The sequence below is a fragment of the Mesoplodon densirostris genome, chromosome 8 (assembly GCF_025265405.1).
Source record: "Mesoplodon densirostris isolate mMesDen1 chromosome 8, mMesDen1 primary haplotype, whole genome shotgun sequence".
NCBI lineage: Eukaryota > Metazoa > Chordata > Mammalia > Artiodactyla > Ziphiidae > Mesoplodon > Mesoplodon densirostris.
Window position 1 is genome coordinate 24,387,495 of NC_082668.1, and position 16,082 is coordinate 24,403,576.

A 16,082-nucleotide genomic window follows, 5' to 3' on the forward strand; every position below is an offset into this window, starting at 1 on the left:
GACCCCTGGAACAAAACCCCCTGAATTCTGGTACTTAAAAGCCTCAGAGAAATGATCAGCTACCCACTAACTCATTCTACACCAAGCTTGCCAGAGGACAAACCCAAATAATTCAAGAGGAGATCCCACTCAGATTTTATATTGAATCATTCTTAAAATCAAACATAAAATCAATAATAAGCCATTTAAGAGAATCTTGCACCATTACAGAAGATAAAACATATTTTAAAAATAAAAGAAAGATTCTAGATAAATGAGTAGTGCCAGGATCAAAAGACAATACAAAAATCCAGTAATTACCCTTGAAAAATATATTACATTAAGATTAAGCAAGAACAAGAGGTCATAGAAAATTACAAAACAAGAAATAACTATTTTAAAGCAAATGTATCATTCTCAAAATAAAAATTTTCAGTAGAAATGAAGATGTGAAAAACAAGAGAAAGTATAAATGAAACAGAGGATTAATACAGGAAGACCAACAAACAACTAGGAGTTACAGAAAAAGAGAACGGATTAAAAAATACAATATATTTCTCAGCACATGATCCAAAATCAAATTGCCCACTGAACTGTGAGTTAAAAAAACTAGCATCTAGACTTATATAGTGAAATTTTTAAAAACCAAAAATCATAAAAGAAAACATGATTAGATTGGTTTCAGACTTGCTGTTAGTTAGCAATGTAGGATGCTGGAACAAAACAGATCAATTCATTTAAAGTTCTGAGCCAAAAGTTTTTCAATATGGAATTTCATCATTGGCCAAAATATAGATTAGTATCAATTGCACATTTTCTTAGGAAGTTACTCAAGAAAGTACGTTAGCAAAATGAAAGTGAACCCCAGTAACAGAGAAAGAAAACATCCACCCAGGAAAGCAGTGAATGGAAATGTCAGAATGACATTTGGGCACCAGACCTAAAGAGTAACCACTACTGACAGATTTGTAAGGAAGATCTCCAGGAAAAGTGCTGAAGCAGGGGCTGGGGGTGGGGAGGAAGTGGATTTCACTAAATAGATAATATGAAACGTTTGAGAGTTTGAAAAAACTTTAGGACATAATAAAGGAACAGAACATGAGAAAATGCAAAGGCAAAGAAAAATAAAATAAAAACCTGCATAGGAAAGTTACCATCTCAATATAAAGCAACCAACTCTAATTATAACAAGGACCTACTGTATAGCACAGGGAACTCTGCTCAGTATTAGGTAACAACATAAATGGGAAAAGAATTTGAAAAAGAATAGATACATGTATATGCATAACTGAATCAATTTGCTGTACACCTGAAACTAACACAACATTGTTAATAAACTATACTCCAATATAAAATAAAAACTTAAAAAAAAAAAGAAAACACAACAACCATAAAAAAATGTCATATACTACAGGCAATAGACATAATAAGTATTAGAAGTACAGAAAACAAGCATACATTTCTTCTTCCTACAAGAAACTAGAAAGATGATTACAGATTTGAGTGGAAAAGCTGTGCTAGAAAAAAAAAAGAATGCTACAAACATGAAGAAAACCAATACGTAGCTCGATTTTGAGTATGTAGCAGAGTGTGAAAACAGGACACTACGTGTGGATGGTCTCTTCTGAGTAGCCCAAATCTATGATATATAAAAAAAAAGAAGTACATATTCACAGAACAGTACTTGGCTGTATAGGAAATAATATTTATATTATCACTGTAATGAAGGAGTTTACTCGTGTTCAATTTGTATAGACAACCTACAGAGAGAACACAAAAGATTTAAAAATTGGTCACAGATTAGAATGTTATTTAATTAAATGTAATCAATCTTGAAAAATGTAAAAGCACAGCTGACAGATTTTAAGAAATGGAAGAGAAAATGAGAGGTAAAGGGATGGAGAGAAGCTCAAGTAGTGGATCTTACAAAGGAAAGACACAAGAGATACTACAGTTCATGAATCTAAACATAGACGTTTAAGTATATTAATTACTCTTAAGTATTTTATTCTATTTACAAGGAAGAATAAAGATAGTGATACAAGTATATTGAAAGAGTAACAAGAAGGTTAAATTAGTAAATGACCTAAATTTTCAACTAACATAGCAGGAAGTCAATAAATAACATCTAAAGCTGTAAGTCAAAAAATAAAAAATGGGAATATTAGGAAGAAATGGGAGTTAACTACAAAAAGAAGCACAAATACAAATCTTTAGAGATAGTTGCCCCTCAAAAGCAAAATTTGAGGTAGCTATAAGGGATGCAGGACAGTTGTTAAGCCCTTTTGTACAATTTGTTTTTTCCTTTGTTTTTAATCCACAAGCAAATAGAAAGCTCAAAAATATTTAACAGCAGAAAACCCATATGCCAAGCAGAGCAGCAAACTGAAAAGAACAAGCCACAAAGAAAGTTGGAAAAATCCACTTTACCTCTTACTGAAACCCTTCAGACAGCACCCTGGAAATCCCCTAAAATAAGCTGGGAACACCCTTTAGGGGCTCCAGTTCCTGCAACAAAGCACGATGCTCTTGACATAGTTGTATGTATATCTAGATAGACAGGTAAATGTAAATATATATATATCTACAGGGGCGAGCTCAGGGGAAGAGGGGCGAGCTCAGGGGAAGATGGCAGAAGAGTAAGACGCTGAGATGACCTTCCTCCCCACTGATACACTAGAAATACATCTACACGTGGAACAACTCCTACAGAACACCTACTGAACGCTGGCAGAAGACCTCAGACCTCCCAAAAGGCAAGAAACTCCCCACGTACCTGGGTAGGACAAAAGAAAAAAGAATAAACAGAGACAAAAGGATAGGGACGGGACCTGCACCAGTGGGAGGGAGCCGTGAAGGAGGAAAGGTTTCCACACACTAGGAAGCCCCTTCGGGGGTGGAGTCTGCGGGTGGCGGAGGGGGAAAGCTTCAGAGTAGTGGAGGAGAGCACAGCAACAGGGGTGCGGAGGGCAAAACAGAGAGATTCCCGCACAGAGGATCGCTGCCGACCGGCACTCACCAGCCCGAGAGGCTTGTCTGCTCACCGGCCAGGGCGGGTGGGGCTCGGAGCTGAGCCTCGGGCTTCGGTGGAGTGCTGGGAGAGGACTGGGGTTGGTGGCGTGAACACAGCCTGCAGGGGGTTAGTGCACCACGGCTAGCCGGGAGGGAGTCCGGGGAAAAGTCTGGGCCAGCCGAAGAGGCAAGAGACTTTTTCTTCCCTCTTTGTTTCCTGGTGCGTGAGGAGAGGGGATTAAGAGCGCTGCTTAAAGGAGCTCCACAGACGGGCGCGAGCCGCGGCTAAAAGCGCGGACCCCAGAGACGGGCATAAGACGCTAAGGCTGTTGCTGCCGCCACCAAGAAGCCTGTGTGCAAGCACAGGTCACTATCCACACCCCCCTTCTGGGAGCCTGTGCAGCCTGCCACTGCCAGGGTCCCATGATCCAGGGAAAACTTCCCCGGGGAGAACGCACGACGCGCCTCAGGCTGGTACAACGTCACGCTGGCTTCTGCCGCCGCGGGCTTGCCCCGCACTCCGTACCCTTCCCTCCCCCCAGCCTGAGTGAGCCAGAGTGCCCGAAGCAGCTGCTCTGGAAACACAAGCTTTAAATGATACATTAAACAAGATGGACTTAATTGATACTTATAGGACATTCCATCCAAAAACAACAGAATACATTTTCTTCTCAAGCGCTCATGGAGCATTCTCCAGGATAGATCATATCTTGGATCACAAATCAAGCCTTGGTAAATTTAAGAAAATTGAAATTCTATCAAGTATCTTTTCTGACCACAATGCTATGAGACTAGATTATCAATTACAGGAAAAAATCTGTAAAAAATACAAACACATGGAGGCTAAACAAGACACTACTCAATAACCAAGAGATCACTGAAGAAATCAAAGAGGAAATCAAAAAATACCTAGAAACAAATGACAATGAAAATACGACAACCCAAAACCTATGGGATGCAGCAAAAGCAGTTCTAAAAGGGAAGATTATAGCAATACAATCCTACCTCAAGAAACAAGAAATGTATCAAATAAACAACCTAACTTATACCTAAAGCAATTAGAGAAAGAAGAACAAAAAAAAAAAAAACCCTAAAGTTAGCAGAAGGAAAGAAATCATAAAGATCACATCAGAAATAAATGAAAAAGAAATGAAGGAAACGATAGCAAAGATCAATAAAACTAAAAGCTGGTTCTTTGAGAAGATAAAAAATAATGAAAAACCATTAGCCAGACTCATCAAGAAAAAAAGGGAGAAGACCCAAATCAGTAGAATTTGAAATGAAAAAGGAGAAGTAACCACTGACACTGAAGAAATACAAAGGATAATGATACATTACTACAAGCAAATCTATGCCAATAAAATGAACAACCTGGAAGAAATGGATAAATACTTAGAAGAGCACAACTTCCAAGACTGAATCAGGAAGAAATACAAAATATAAACAGATCAATCACGAGCACTGAAAATGAAATTGTGAGTAAAAATTATACAACAAACAAAAGCCCAGGACCAGATGGCTTCACAACTGAATTCTATCAAACATTTAAAGAAGAACTAACACCTGTCCTTCTCAAACTCTTCCAAAATATAGCCAAGGGAGGAACACTCCCAAACTCATCCTACGAGGCCACCATCATCCTGATACCAAAACCAGACAAAAATGTCACAAAAATAGAAAACTACAGGCCAATTTCACTGATGAACACAGATGCAAATATCCTCAACAAAATACTAGCAAACAGAATCCAACAGCACATTAAAAGGATCATACACCATGATCAAGTGGGGTTTATTCCAGGAATGCAAATGTTCTTCAATATATGCAAATCAATCAATGTGATACACCATATTAAAAAACTGAAGGAGAAAAACCATAAGATCATCTCAGTAGATGCAGAAAAGCTTATGACAAAATTCAACACCCATTTATGATAAAAACCCTCCAGAAAGTAGGCATAGAGGGAACCTACCACAACATAATAAAGGCCGTATATGACACACCTACAGCCAACATCATTCTCAGTGGTGAAAAACTGAAACCATTTCCACTAAGATCAGGAACAAGAAAAGGTTGCCAACTCTCACCACTATTATTCAACATAGTTTTGGAAGTTTTAGCGACAGCAATCAGAGACAAAAAAGAAATAAAAGGAATCCAAATTGGAAAAGTGAAACTGTCACTGTTTGCAGATGACATGACACTATACATAAAAAATCCTAAAGATACTACCAGAAAAGTATTAGAGATAATCAGTGAATTTGGTAGAGTAGCAGGATACAAAATTACTACAGAGAAATCTATTTCATTCCTGTACACCAATGATGAAAAAGCTGAAGAGAAATTAAGTAAACACTCCCATTTACCATTGCAACAAAAAGATTAGAACACTTAGGGATAAACCTACCTAAGGAGACAAAAGACATGTATGAAGAAAACTATCAGACACTGATGAAAGAAATTAAAGATGATACAAACAGATGGAGAGAAATACCATGTTCCTGGACTGGAAGAATCAACATTGTGAAAATGACTATACTACCCAAAGCAATCTACAGATTCAATGCAACCCCTGTCAAACTACCAATGGCACTTTTCACAGAACTAGAACAAAAAATCTTACAATTTGTATGGAAACACAAAAGACACCGAATAGCCAAAGCAATCTTCAGAAAGAAAAACAGAGCTGGAGGAATCAGGCTCCTGTACTTCAGACTATACTACAAAGCTACACTAATCAAGACAATATGGTACTGGCACAAAAACAGAAACATAGATCAATGGAACAGAATAGAAAGCCCAGAGATAAACCCATGCACATATGGTCACCTTATCTTTCATAAAGGAGGCAAGAATATACAATGGAGAAAAGACAGCCTCTTCAATAAGTGGTGCTGGGAAAACTGAACAGCTACATGTAAAAGAATGAAATTAGAACACTCCCTAACACCATACACAAAAATAAACTCAAAATGGATTAAAGACCTAAATGTAAGGCCAGACACTATCAAACTCTTAGAGGACAACTCAGGCAGAACACTCTATGACTTAAATCACTGCAAGATCCTTTTTGACCCACCTCCTAGAGACATGGAAATAAAACCAAAAATAAACAAATGGGACCTAATGAAACTGAAAAGCTTTTGCACAGCAAAGGAAACCATAAACAAGACTAAAAGACAACCTTCAGAATGGGAGAAAATATTTGCAAATGATGCAGCTGACAAAGGATTAATCTCCAAAATTTACAAGCAGCTCATGCAGCTCAGTATCAAAAAAACAAACCACTCAATCGAAAAATGGGCAGAAGACCTAAATAGACATTTCACCAAAGAAGATATACAGATGCCAACAAACACATGAAAGGATGCTCAACATCAGTAATCATTAGAGAAATGTAAATCAAAACTAAAATGAGGTATCACCTCATACCAGTCAGAATGGCCATCATCAAAAAAATCTACAAACCATAAATGCTGGAGAGGGTGTGGAGAAAAGGGAACCCTCTTGCACTGTTGGTGGGAACGTAAATTGATACAGCCACTATGGAGAACAGTATGGAGGTTCCTTAAAAAACTAAAAATAGAACTACCATATGACCCAGCAATCCCACTACTGGGCATGTACCCTGAGAAAACCATAATTCAAAGAGTCATGTACCACAATGTTCATTGCAGCTCTATTTACAGTAGCCAGGACATGGAAGCAACCTAAGTGTCCATCAAGAGATGAATGGATAAAGAAGATGTGGCACATATATACAATGGAATATTACTCAGCCATAAAAATTAACAAAATTGAGTTATTTGTAGTGAGGTGGATGGACCTAGAGTCTGTCATACAGAGGGAAGTAAGTCAGAAAGAGAAAAACAAGTACTGTATGCTAACACATATATATGGAATCCAAAAGAAAAGAAAAAGTGGTTCTGAAGAACCTAGGGGCAGGACAGGAATAAAGATCCAGACGTAGACAATGGAATTGAGGACATGAGGAGAGGGTAGGGTAAACTGGGATGAAATGAGAGAGTGGCATGGACATATATACACTACCAAATGTAAAATAGATAGCTAGTGGGAATCAGCCACATAGCACAGGGAGGTCAGTTAGGCGCTTTGTGACCACCTAGAGGGGTGGGATAGGGAGGGAGGGAGGAGATACGGGGATATATGTATAGCTGATACACTTTGTTATACAGCATAAACTAACACACCATTTAATGCCATTATACTCCAATAAAGATGTTTAAAAAATAAGATAAAAAAATAAATATCATATTGTGTGTATGTAAGAGAATGTCTATAGTTTTAGGAATTACCCACTAATTATTTGGTAAAAGGAAATATAATAAACAAAATTACTAAAAGAAAATATTCAAGCAAAGCATTCTGATTTTGGCATAGGAAAGGATCTCTTATGCAAGTGACAATAATTTTTACCATACGAGAAAATATAGATAAATTTACCTACATTAAAATGAAGAACTTCTATCTGGGTTACTTTTTGAAAAATAAAAATCATATATATTTAAGGTGTAAAACATAAAAAAATGAAGAACTTTTATTCATTAAAGACACTATAAAGAAATAGAAAATATAAGTCACCATCTGTGACAAGATTTCTACATTCATGTAATGGATCTAGGAATCAATACCTAACATACCCTGCAAATATTCTTCAGAGATCAAGAACCTAACAGAAAAATGGGCAAAAGATATGAACTGACATTTCAAAGAATCTAACATATGAAATGTCTTTAAACAAAAGGAAACTTGTTAAATTTAATTATTAATCAGAAAAATGAAAATTAAGACCCCATGAGGTAATGTATTTTACTTCTTAGATTGGCAAAAATAAAGAACCCTGGTAATACCAAGTGCTGGAAAGGACATAGAGTAAGAGGAATTCTATGTATGGGTTGCAGACATGTCCAACTAATTTCAAAAAGAATATGACATCATCTAGTGAAATCCTCATCTCTCCAGCAATTCCACTCCTAGATTAATATCCTACAGAAAACTTTGCATATGTGCACCTGGAGGTGTGTACAAGAATATTCATGGCAGCATGTCTATTGGACCAAGATTTTTGAAAACAACTTGAACATCCATTAATAACAGAAGAGAAAAGTAAATAGTGTGAAATGAATTACAGCCCCATATAAGAACGTGAAAGAATATTAGAAACAAAACACCAAAAAGATAAAGCAAGGTGTACAAGACTAGATACATAGTCTATAACTTGCATTTATGTTATTTATATATATATGTAAATACATATAATATATAATTTATATATTTATATATTATAGTCAAATATAGTATATTAGATTAAGGAAATATTACTTGAACACATTTATATTTTAAACTGTAGATACTGCTATTGACTGAAGTTTTGAAAATGTAAAAAACTAAGCATTTTTTTCATTGCAATCTCATTTTTGTATTTTCTAAATCCTTCATCCTTATGCATAATTGAAAATAAATAGTAGAGTTAAAAACCTGAGAATAATTAGTATTTCTTAATTACTATCATTCTGATTAACATTTACTTCTTTTTATGTAAAGCAGAATATATTTAGTGTAATAATGTATTTCCATTTATTTGATTTTCTACTCAGAACAGAATTATAAACAAGTTGACTTAATCCTTATATATTTAACATGGCACGATATTATGAATAAATATTTTGATTAATATATTTCCTTAGAGATTTTTAATGAATTATTTCAACTGTTAAAAATATTCAACATTATTATCAAATTATAGGCATTAAAATTTCCATTTGTGCATGGTTTTAGACTTTTTGATGCATTTCATATTTCTAAACTCTAAAAATAATACAAAACTAATTTCCTTTTTTTCAACTTTATGTCTGGTAAATAGAATGATTTAATATTTTAATGTAATATTCATAATTATTGGCCAATTGTTAAAGATCCTTGGTTGGTGCCAGAATCACAATACTTCAAGCAAAAGCAGTAATAACTACTTAACAATATTCAAGAATACAATACAAAATGCGACTAAACTCGCTCTAATAAAGCAAGGTATCAGCATGTAAGTGTGTTTAATTGCTTTTGAAGTGCACCATTAGCATGGCCAGCAAAACACAACATGATGACATACACTGACATACCAGAGTTGAAGGGACCTTTCTCTCCTTTTTACATTGTCATATCATTATATTTAAACTATAATCTATTTTATATAAACACCAACAGATATCATGGCAAAGATATTAAATAAGATTCCATGTTTTCATTAAGTGAATCAAAATATAAAATAGCACCTAAAGAAGTTGAGAGTTGTGTACAATTTTTTATAAGCATAGTAGCACTTTCACACATATAACAGCAAACATGTAAACATCAGAAGATCAGAATTAGCCACCTTAATGCACTAATGTCCATATCTCAGTGTGGATAAAATCTGAATCAGGGAAACCATACCTACAATCAAAGAAAGCCATTGCTAAATCATTCAGGCCATTATATAATAAAATGACAAAATGGTTAAAAAAGTAATGAATCTAGAAGTCTTAACAGACTTCTATTCAGTATTACCCATATCATGTTTAACACAAAAGAATAAAATAGTATTAGCAATTAAGTATTATTTATCTTCTTCTGGTAAATACCATTTTCTACAGGAACACTATCCTTTAATTCATATCAATTCTGTAATAGTCACTGTGCTAGATATATTACATATGTTATTTCATTGAATCGTGACAAACACCTGTTGATGCACATATTATTCTTCCCAATTTATAAAGATGGAAGCATATAAGTCAAGTAATTTGCCCAGGTTTGTACAAGTAATAAGTGGTAGACCTGGGTTTCATATACAGACTAAGCTTCCAAATATTTCAAACTCTAAAACAGATTCTGACAAAGTGCATGCTACAGTATGTTAACAGATGCTATGCTGAAGGAAAAAAATGGATTGTGATAGTTAACTCATACAAGGATAAGTTATAAAAATATTAAATTAAGGATAAAAAATAATTTTCTCCCTTAACAAAACATATATGTGATATATAGAGATACATATATATATACATGCACAATTTCTAAGACCTAAAAGAAGTTAGGATAAATGGACAAGTATAAAAACTAATCAATAGCATATGAAAACTCATCCATAGCTTATGAGAAAGTAGTTATATTAATAACTATATTGGTAGTATAAGCTAGGTTTTGAAAAGCCATTCTTATATTACATGTATTATTGATTAATAAAATTAAATGATTAAAAAATAATGTAACTTAAATTATTAACTGTAATTAAAAGCTATTTTTAGGGAAATATCTAAAATTTAGCTAAAGTTTTCCTTATAATAAGCTCTGAATAATTGTTGCTAAACCAGCTTTTGGCTGCATAAGTAATCTACAAATTTTAATATAGGCTTTTTAATTTCTCCTTTAATAAGATTCTTAAATTGTATTTAAATATAAAGAAAACATGAATATTTCCCAAAATATAACAGGTATCTATTTCTAAATTTGATTTTTAAATATTTAAGATATAAAATATTGTGTAAATTTTGTTGTACATATTGCAATGTTTATATATCCTTCCCAACTTGTCCTCTGTTCTTACCCATTTGGATAAAAATTATTAATGTTTTCTTGATAATATTTTTACAATACTTTAAAGCATGGTTTCCAACAAAAACATATAAGGGGTATTAAAATATTAATCTGTGTTCAGATAGAAGCATAACAATCTAGATAGGATTTTTTCATTTAAAAGAGCATGTCTATACTCCAACCCCAAAGAGGTTAAGAAATAAATCAGGCAGCTAAAGGATGGAAGGGACAGTTAGCAGTCCCTTATCTTTCCTAATATTTTTCCCGATTTCTTGAAATACTTTCAGTGGTATGTTTTGTGTTTATGTGTGTGTGTGTGTGTGTTTTATCACTTTTCCTGAATCATCACTGAGTACACAGGTCAGGACACAAAGTGTGTGGTAGATTTTTAACATACAAAAATTGTAATCTAGCTCCAAATTTAACTCTTCAGCAAGTAATTAAAGCAACATATTTGAACTACAGTGGATTCCATGTGATTCTCTTTTTTTCCCTCTACAATGAAAAAATACATTCTACATCTAATATTACCTTTTAAAACTATTCAAATCTATATGGAATTCTTCTATTTCACTTCTCTTTAATAAATATGTTGATACATTTAAAGTTTCACCTGCATAATCATTCAAAGTCTCATTAAAGTAGTAATTTCTTTCTCTTAATTGTGACTTATGTGATTGTAAAAGACATTCAATTAACTGCATAATGATTCTTATTTCTTTTAGAGTAAAATATATTTCACGGATAGAAATAAATTATGTTATAAAGTATAGTTATCTTCACAAAAACTAACCCGTTGACTATTTTAATAACCCACTGATTGGCTTAAAGAGAGAAGAAAAACCACTTTTCCACTATTAACACAATTCGTTTCCTTAATTCAAAAGAAAATAGTTTAAACCATAAGAATTTACTTTAGAGTACAATCTCATATGTTATAGAAAAATACAGAGAAATTAACATGGCATATCAGGAAGCCAGATAGCTAACTGGCTTGAGAAGTAAAGATATACAATTGTCTAAGGAGGATTAATCCGGTTTACAAAGTCACATTTAAGGAAGAATTATTCAATGCCACACGGAATGGACTACTGGAGAACAGTCTAGGAAGCAGCTAAGGTAGTCCATAGAGACCAGCTTTAGAAGGGTGGGAGTCGTAATTAAAAGGAAAAAGGAGTAGTGCAATAGGTGGTTTGAAGTTTTTTTTTTTTTTTTTTTTCGGAAACCTGCAAAGAGTTTGCCTCCTGTGCCAGCAACCTTAGGCTCTGCTATTCAATGGCTTAGTTCAAAAGAGAAAGATGCGTCTGTTGTGGCACAGAGGGAAGGCACCATCAGATCAAAACTAAGTCTGACATCTAGTGATTCAGAGATTTTTGTAACTGTTTTGCACTTTTTGACATGGTTGCTGCTAAATGATGGATTTGGAGAGGACCTTCTGGAACCCAGAAAAAAATCTGGGACACCCTTAGTACCTCCATGTTAAGTGGTAAATGTCAATGGAAAACTATAACAATCCAAGATAGCAGGACCACTAAATACTCAGACCCTTCAGGATTAAAGATATGGGTCCACTCACCACATAAAGAACTCCAATGAGCACTGGCTAAGCAAAACACAAACCCTGAATGAGAACTAAAAGAAGGAAGAAATATATCAAGTATATGTCATGGCTGGAAATAAACTATTCAGCTATAAATATTTCTGTCACATACATATTAATTAATGAGTTTTTTCTAATCCCTGGTATTGTGTGTTAGAAGTTCCTCCCCCCATGCCCTGCATCCCTCGCATGTCTCCAGCTCCTACAAGACAGCCTCCTCCTTCACAGTCCTACCTGATGGACCCAGTTCCTCGAGGCTGGTAACAATGCTCTCCCACTGTGCCTCCAACACAAAAAAAGTGTCCTGCCATTGACAATCTCTGAGTTGTCTGCCTGTCCCCTAGATGATATCTTAGCTCTTCTATCACCTATGTAATCAATTCCATGTATTAAAGTTATTTTGTTCAAACGATCTAAACTAGTTCTTTTTCTGACTTAAACCCGAAATGATTTCCTGACTTTGCCTGAATGAAAAGGCAAAACATCAGAAAAATTCATTAAATAACTGCTTTTAAAATTGCAAAAGTGAATAAAACATTCCTCCTACCCTATTTTTTCTTCACTTTTATACAGAGGACACACGATAAAACTTTTATATGTAGACTAAAACCCAAGAATTGATCGCTAATGAAAGGAGGCAAACTATCTTGAGAGATACACACTTACATGTTGGGACTGAAGACAAAAGCAAAGCTTGGAATGACATTAGAGCACCCCTGCCCCCGACACACATGAGATCTGGCACCATACCATAGGAGAGAATGGTAGGATGTGAGGATGGGGTGTGGGAAAGGAAAGGCAGCCTCTGTCAAATATACTAATATTTTTTAACCCCAAACTTCCAAAATTTCTCTATTTATTTGGTCACTGTTGGGGCTATGGCCTGCCCAGCCTTCCTGCCTGCTCTGTTCCAATGTCCCTGGCAGCTGATCCTGTCACCCACTTACAGACAGCCCACAGTCACCCTTCACACATTCTTAAATGCAGAAGAAACTCATGCAAGTTTGGAATTTTGATTATGACACAGAGCTGAATATATTTAACTACTGACCTGAAACAGGCATTTCTAAGTATGACTTACTACCTGAAAAAGAATGCCTATGCCACGTCAGAAGATGAAAATGTTTCTGATGACAACCACCACTATCACACCCAAAATCCTTAACTCTGAATTTTTTTTTATTATTGCGAGTCTTTTATTTGCTCCCTGACTTACTAACCTCTGTGGAGATAAGTAAAGATGATCCAAACAAGAACAAGCACTACTTAGTGACAGCAGTGGAGTCATCTACTGCCACTGACTGCATTAGGCAGAGACTCAAATTACAAGCAGGCGGAGAAGTGGGAAAGCTTTATGGTGACAAAAGAGGGTCTGTCCTGATGGGACCTTGGAGACATGGGGAATGTGAGGCAGGCTGATTAAAAGAGGGGATTTCCCTCAAATACCATAAACCTAAAAAATTAGTATTGATCATAGAGGAACAGTAAAATACTAGTCTAAATATCACTAGAAAGTGATTATCAAAGCCTTAGTATAACCTAAAAGCATTTAGTCTGTATTTTATTCAAATATTATATATGATACTAGATTCCAATGCATACCTTTGAGGAAGACAAATGTTAGATATTAGCTAAGTAAATGATTATTTGAACTCATAAAAATCTGTTGTTCTTATAGCATTACTACACTAAAAATTATTATACTTGTAAATGCTTTCATTTTTAAATGAATGTCAGATATTTTAGAACTCAAAGGTATTTATAAAAACATTCATTACCTCAGCTAAACTTTTATGCAATTTTCATGACAAGAAACTAAACCCTTCATAGGTTTTGTGTAATTTTCTTTCTTCCTCATTTTTGATCTCTTTGACCAGACATTTTTAATACCATTTTTCTGTAATCACAGAAGATTTTCACTCTCATCCTGATGCACAGCAAAAGCACTCAGATATAAAGAGATTCTTAAATGGGGTATAATTCTTTCCGTTCTTCTTTTTGAAAAGACTAATGAAAGTTTGAAGTTATAGTATGAGAAAATAAATAAGGGATGATCTGATAGTTATTTCTTTGGGACAAAGGTAGTTTTAAGCAGAAGAGTGAGCAGGTGAGCAGAAATGGCCATGATTAAGTTTGAGTAAGTAGCAGAGTGATTCACTGAGCTGTCTCTCCCATTAATAAATGTGTGTCCCTCAATTAACTAGTTACTAGTAACATTTAAGAACCTCCATTTTCTATCTATAGACTAAGTGGTTTGGAATACATAACTTCTAAATTCCTTTACCAATAAAATAATGATACGAGTCCGTGAATCTGAATATCTGAGAGTTAAGTATGAATTAATGGAAACAAAAAAATCATACCTTTGTATTAACTTTCATCTTTGTTTTACATTTGCTTTGTTCTCTGGCTTCACGAAGACCTTTCTGAGTAGGACCTTCTGGTGCATTTTTCTTTTCACAATTCGGAACAACTATAAGATAATACAATTTACTCTTAATGTTTATACTGTTTGTTAGAAATATTATAACCAAAAAAATAAGAAAGCCAAATTCATTATACACGTATTTTTTGAAGTATTAAACTAATAATATTAAAACCATACTAAAATGTTTTAAATGAAGTCTCAAATTCATTTCCCCAAAATGCAGGGTGGCATTGCTGTTAGTGAAACAGCATCGTGAGCCAGTTGAAAAGCATGTGAGCCAATCTCCAGTAACATTATATCTAAATTCCTGTTATCATGAGGTTTCATGTGTTTATAAACAAAAGTTGAAGGGGGTCAAAGGAGAGAATGGTAAGCAATGACAAAATTTCCCAAGTGGAACTGGATAATAAACAAGAGATTTTTAAAGAATATTGTACTAATAAAATATTCTCTATGCTTCACAATGTTGAGAAAAAAAGAAAAGAAAACACAGGGTAACATTCCAATATAGTTGTAACACTGGTCTCCACACTCTCCTGGACATAAAGAGCAGTCCTAAAGGAATCATCTGAGGGAAAAAGAAAAGTGACAGGAAAAGTCTGTTTCTTTTTCACATCTTTCCATATACATATACATGTTCAGGTATACATAATTTCCCCCTGTATTTCTAAACAGCCAGCTGATTTCAAATAACTAATATGGTTATAACATTAACTCATAATTAAGTGACTAAATGTTCTAATTTATAACATTATAATAGAGAAAAGATGATGTACACAAAAATATGTGGATGATTTCAATGTCAAGACTCTCAAAGAATCCTGATGTTATAAAGTAAGGAAGCATATGCTAACATTTAGTTTCTTTCCTGATCTAATTTTTCCTATTCAGTACCAGTTTCAAGGAAGAAAACCATCAAAATAATCCCCACAATAACATAAAAGCCGAATGCTGCAGAAGTTAGTACTACATGAAAGTACTTTAAAAACTTCTAACACTAGGGTAGCCAGACTGCATGTCCTCACTCTACGGTGCTACAAGTTAGAGCCCCACAGCATCTGGAAGTCAAAATGTGGAGAAAAGGCAACAATTACAGCTCATTGAGATTAGAGAAAAATTTTCACTTCGAATTCTCTTCTATTGTATTTTCCTCTTCAACAGCCAAGAGTGAAAGCCTGATAATGATAATAATTTAAAATAATAATCATTAGCATTTATGCCTCATTGATGTTTTACTATCTAACAGGTACTGGTCCAAACAATTTACATGTATTATTTCATGAAATCCTGTCATTAACCCTGTGAAGGTCACTACATTTTGTTCCCTTTTACATATAAGGAGAATTTGTATAGTAATATCTACAGGGAAGAAAGGAGAAAGCAGTAAGGAGAGAAATCCAGGATTCCAGTAGATAATCCAAGGAATACGAGCAGACCTCAGACAGCATGCAAAACATTACTAAGCACCAC

At 34.5% G+C, this 16,082-nt stretch overlaps 1 protein-coding gene across 1 annotated transcript in view; it reads right to left on the reverse strand.

Moving 5' to 3' along the window:
- The window catches only part of SPAG16 (sperm associated antigen 16), an 887,252-nt gene that overhangs the window by 809,040 nt on the left and 62,130 nt on the right, over positions 1-16,082 (reverse strand). The window contains exon 9 of the mRNA XM_060106744.1: positions 14,548-14,657. Within this exon, the coding sequence (XP_059962727.1) occupies positions 14,548-14,657 (110 nt within the window). The remainder of the gene's footprint in view (positions 1-14,547; positions 14,658-16,082) is intronic.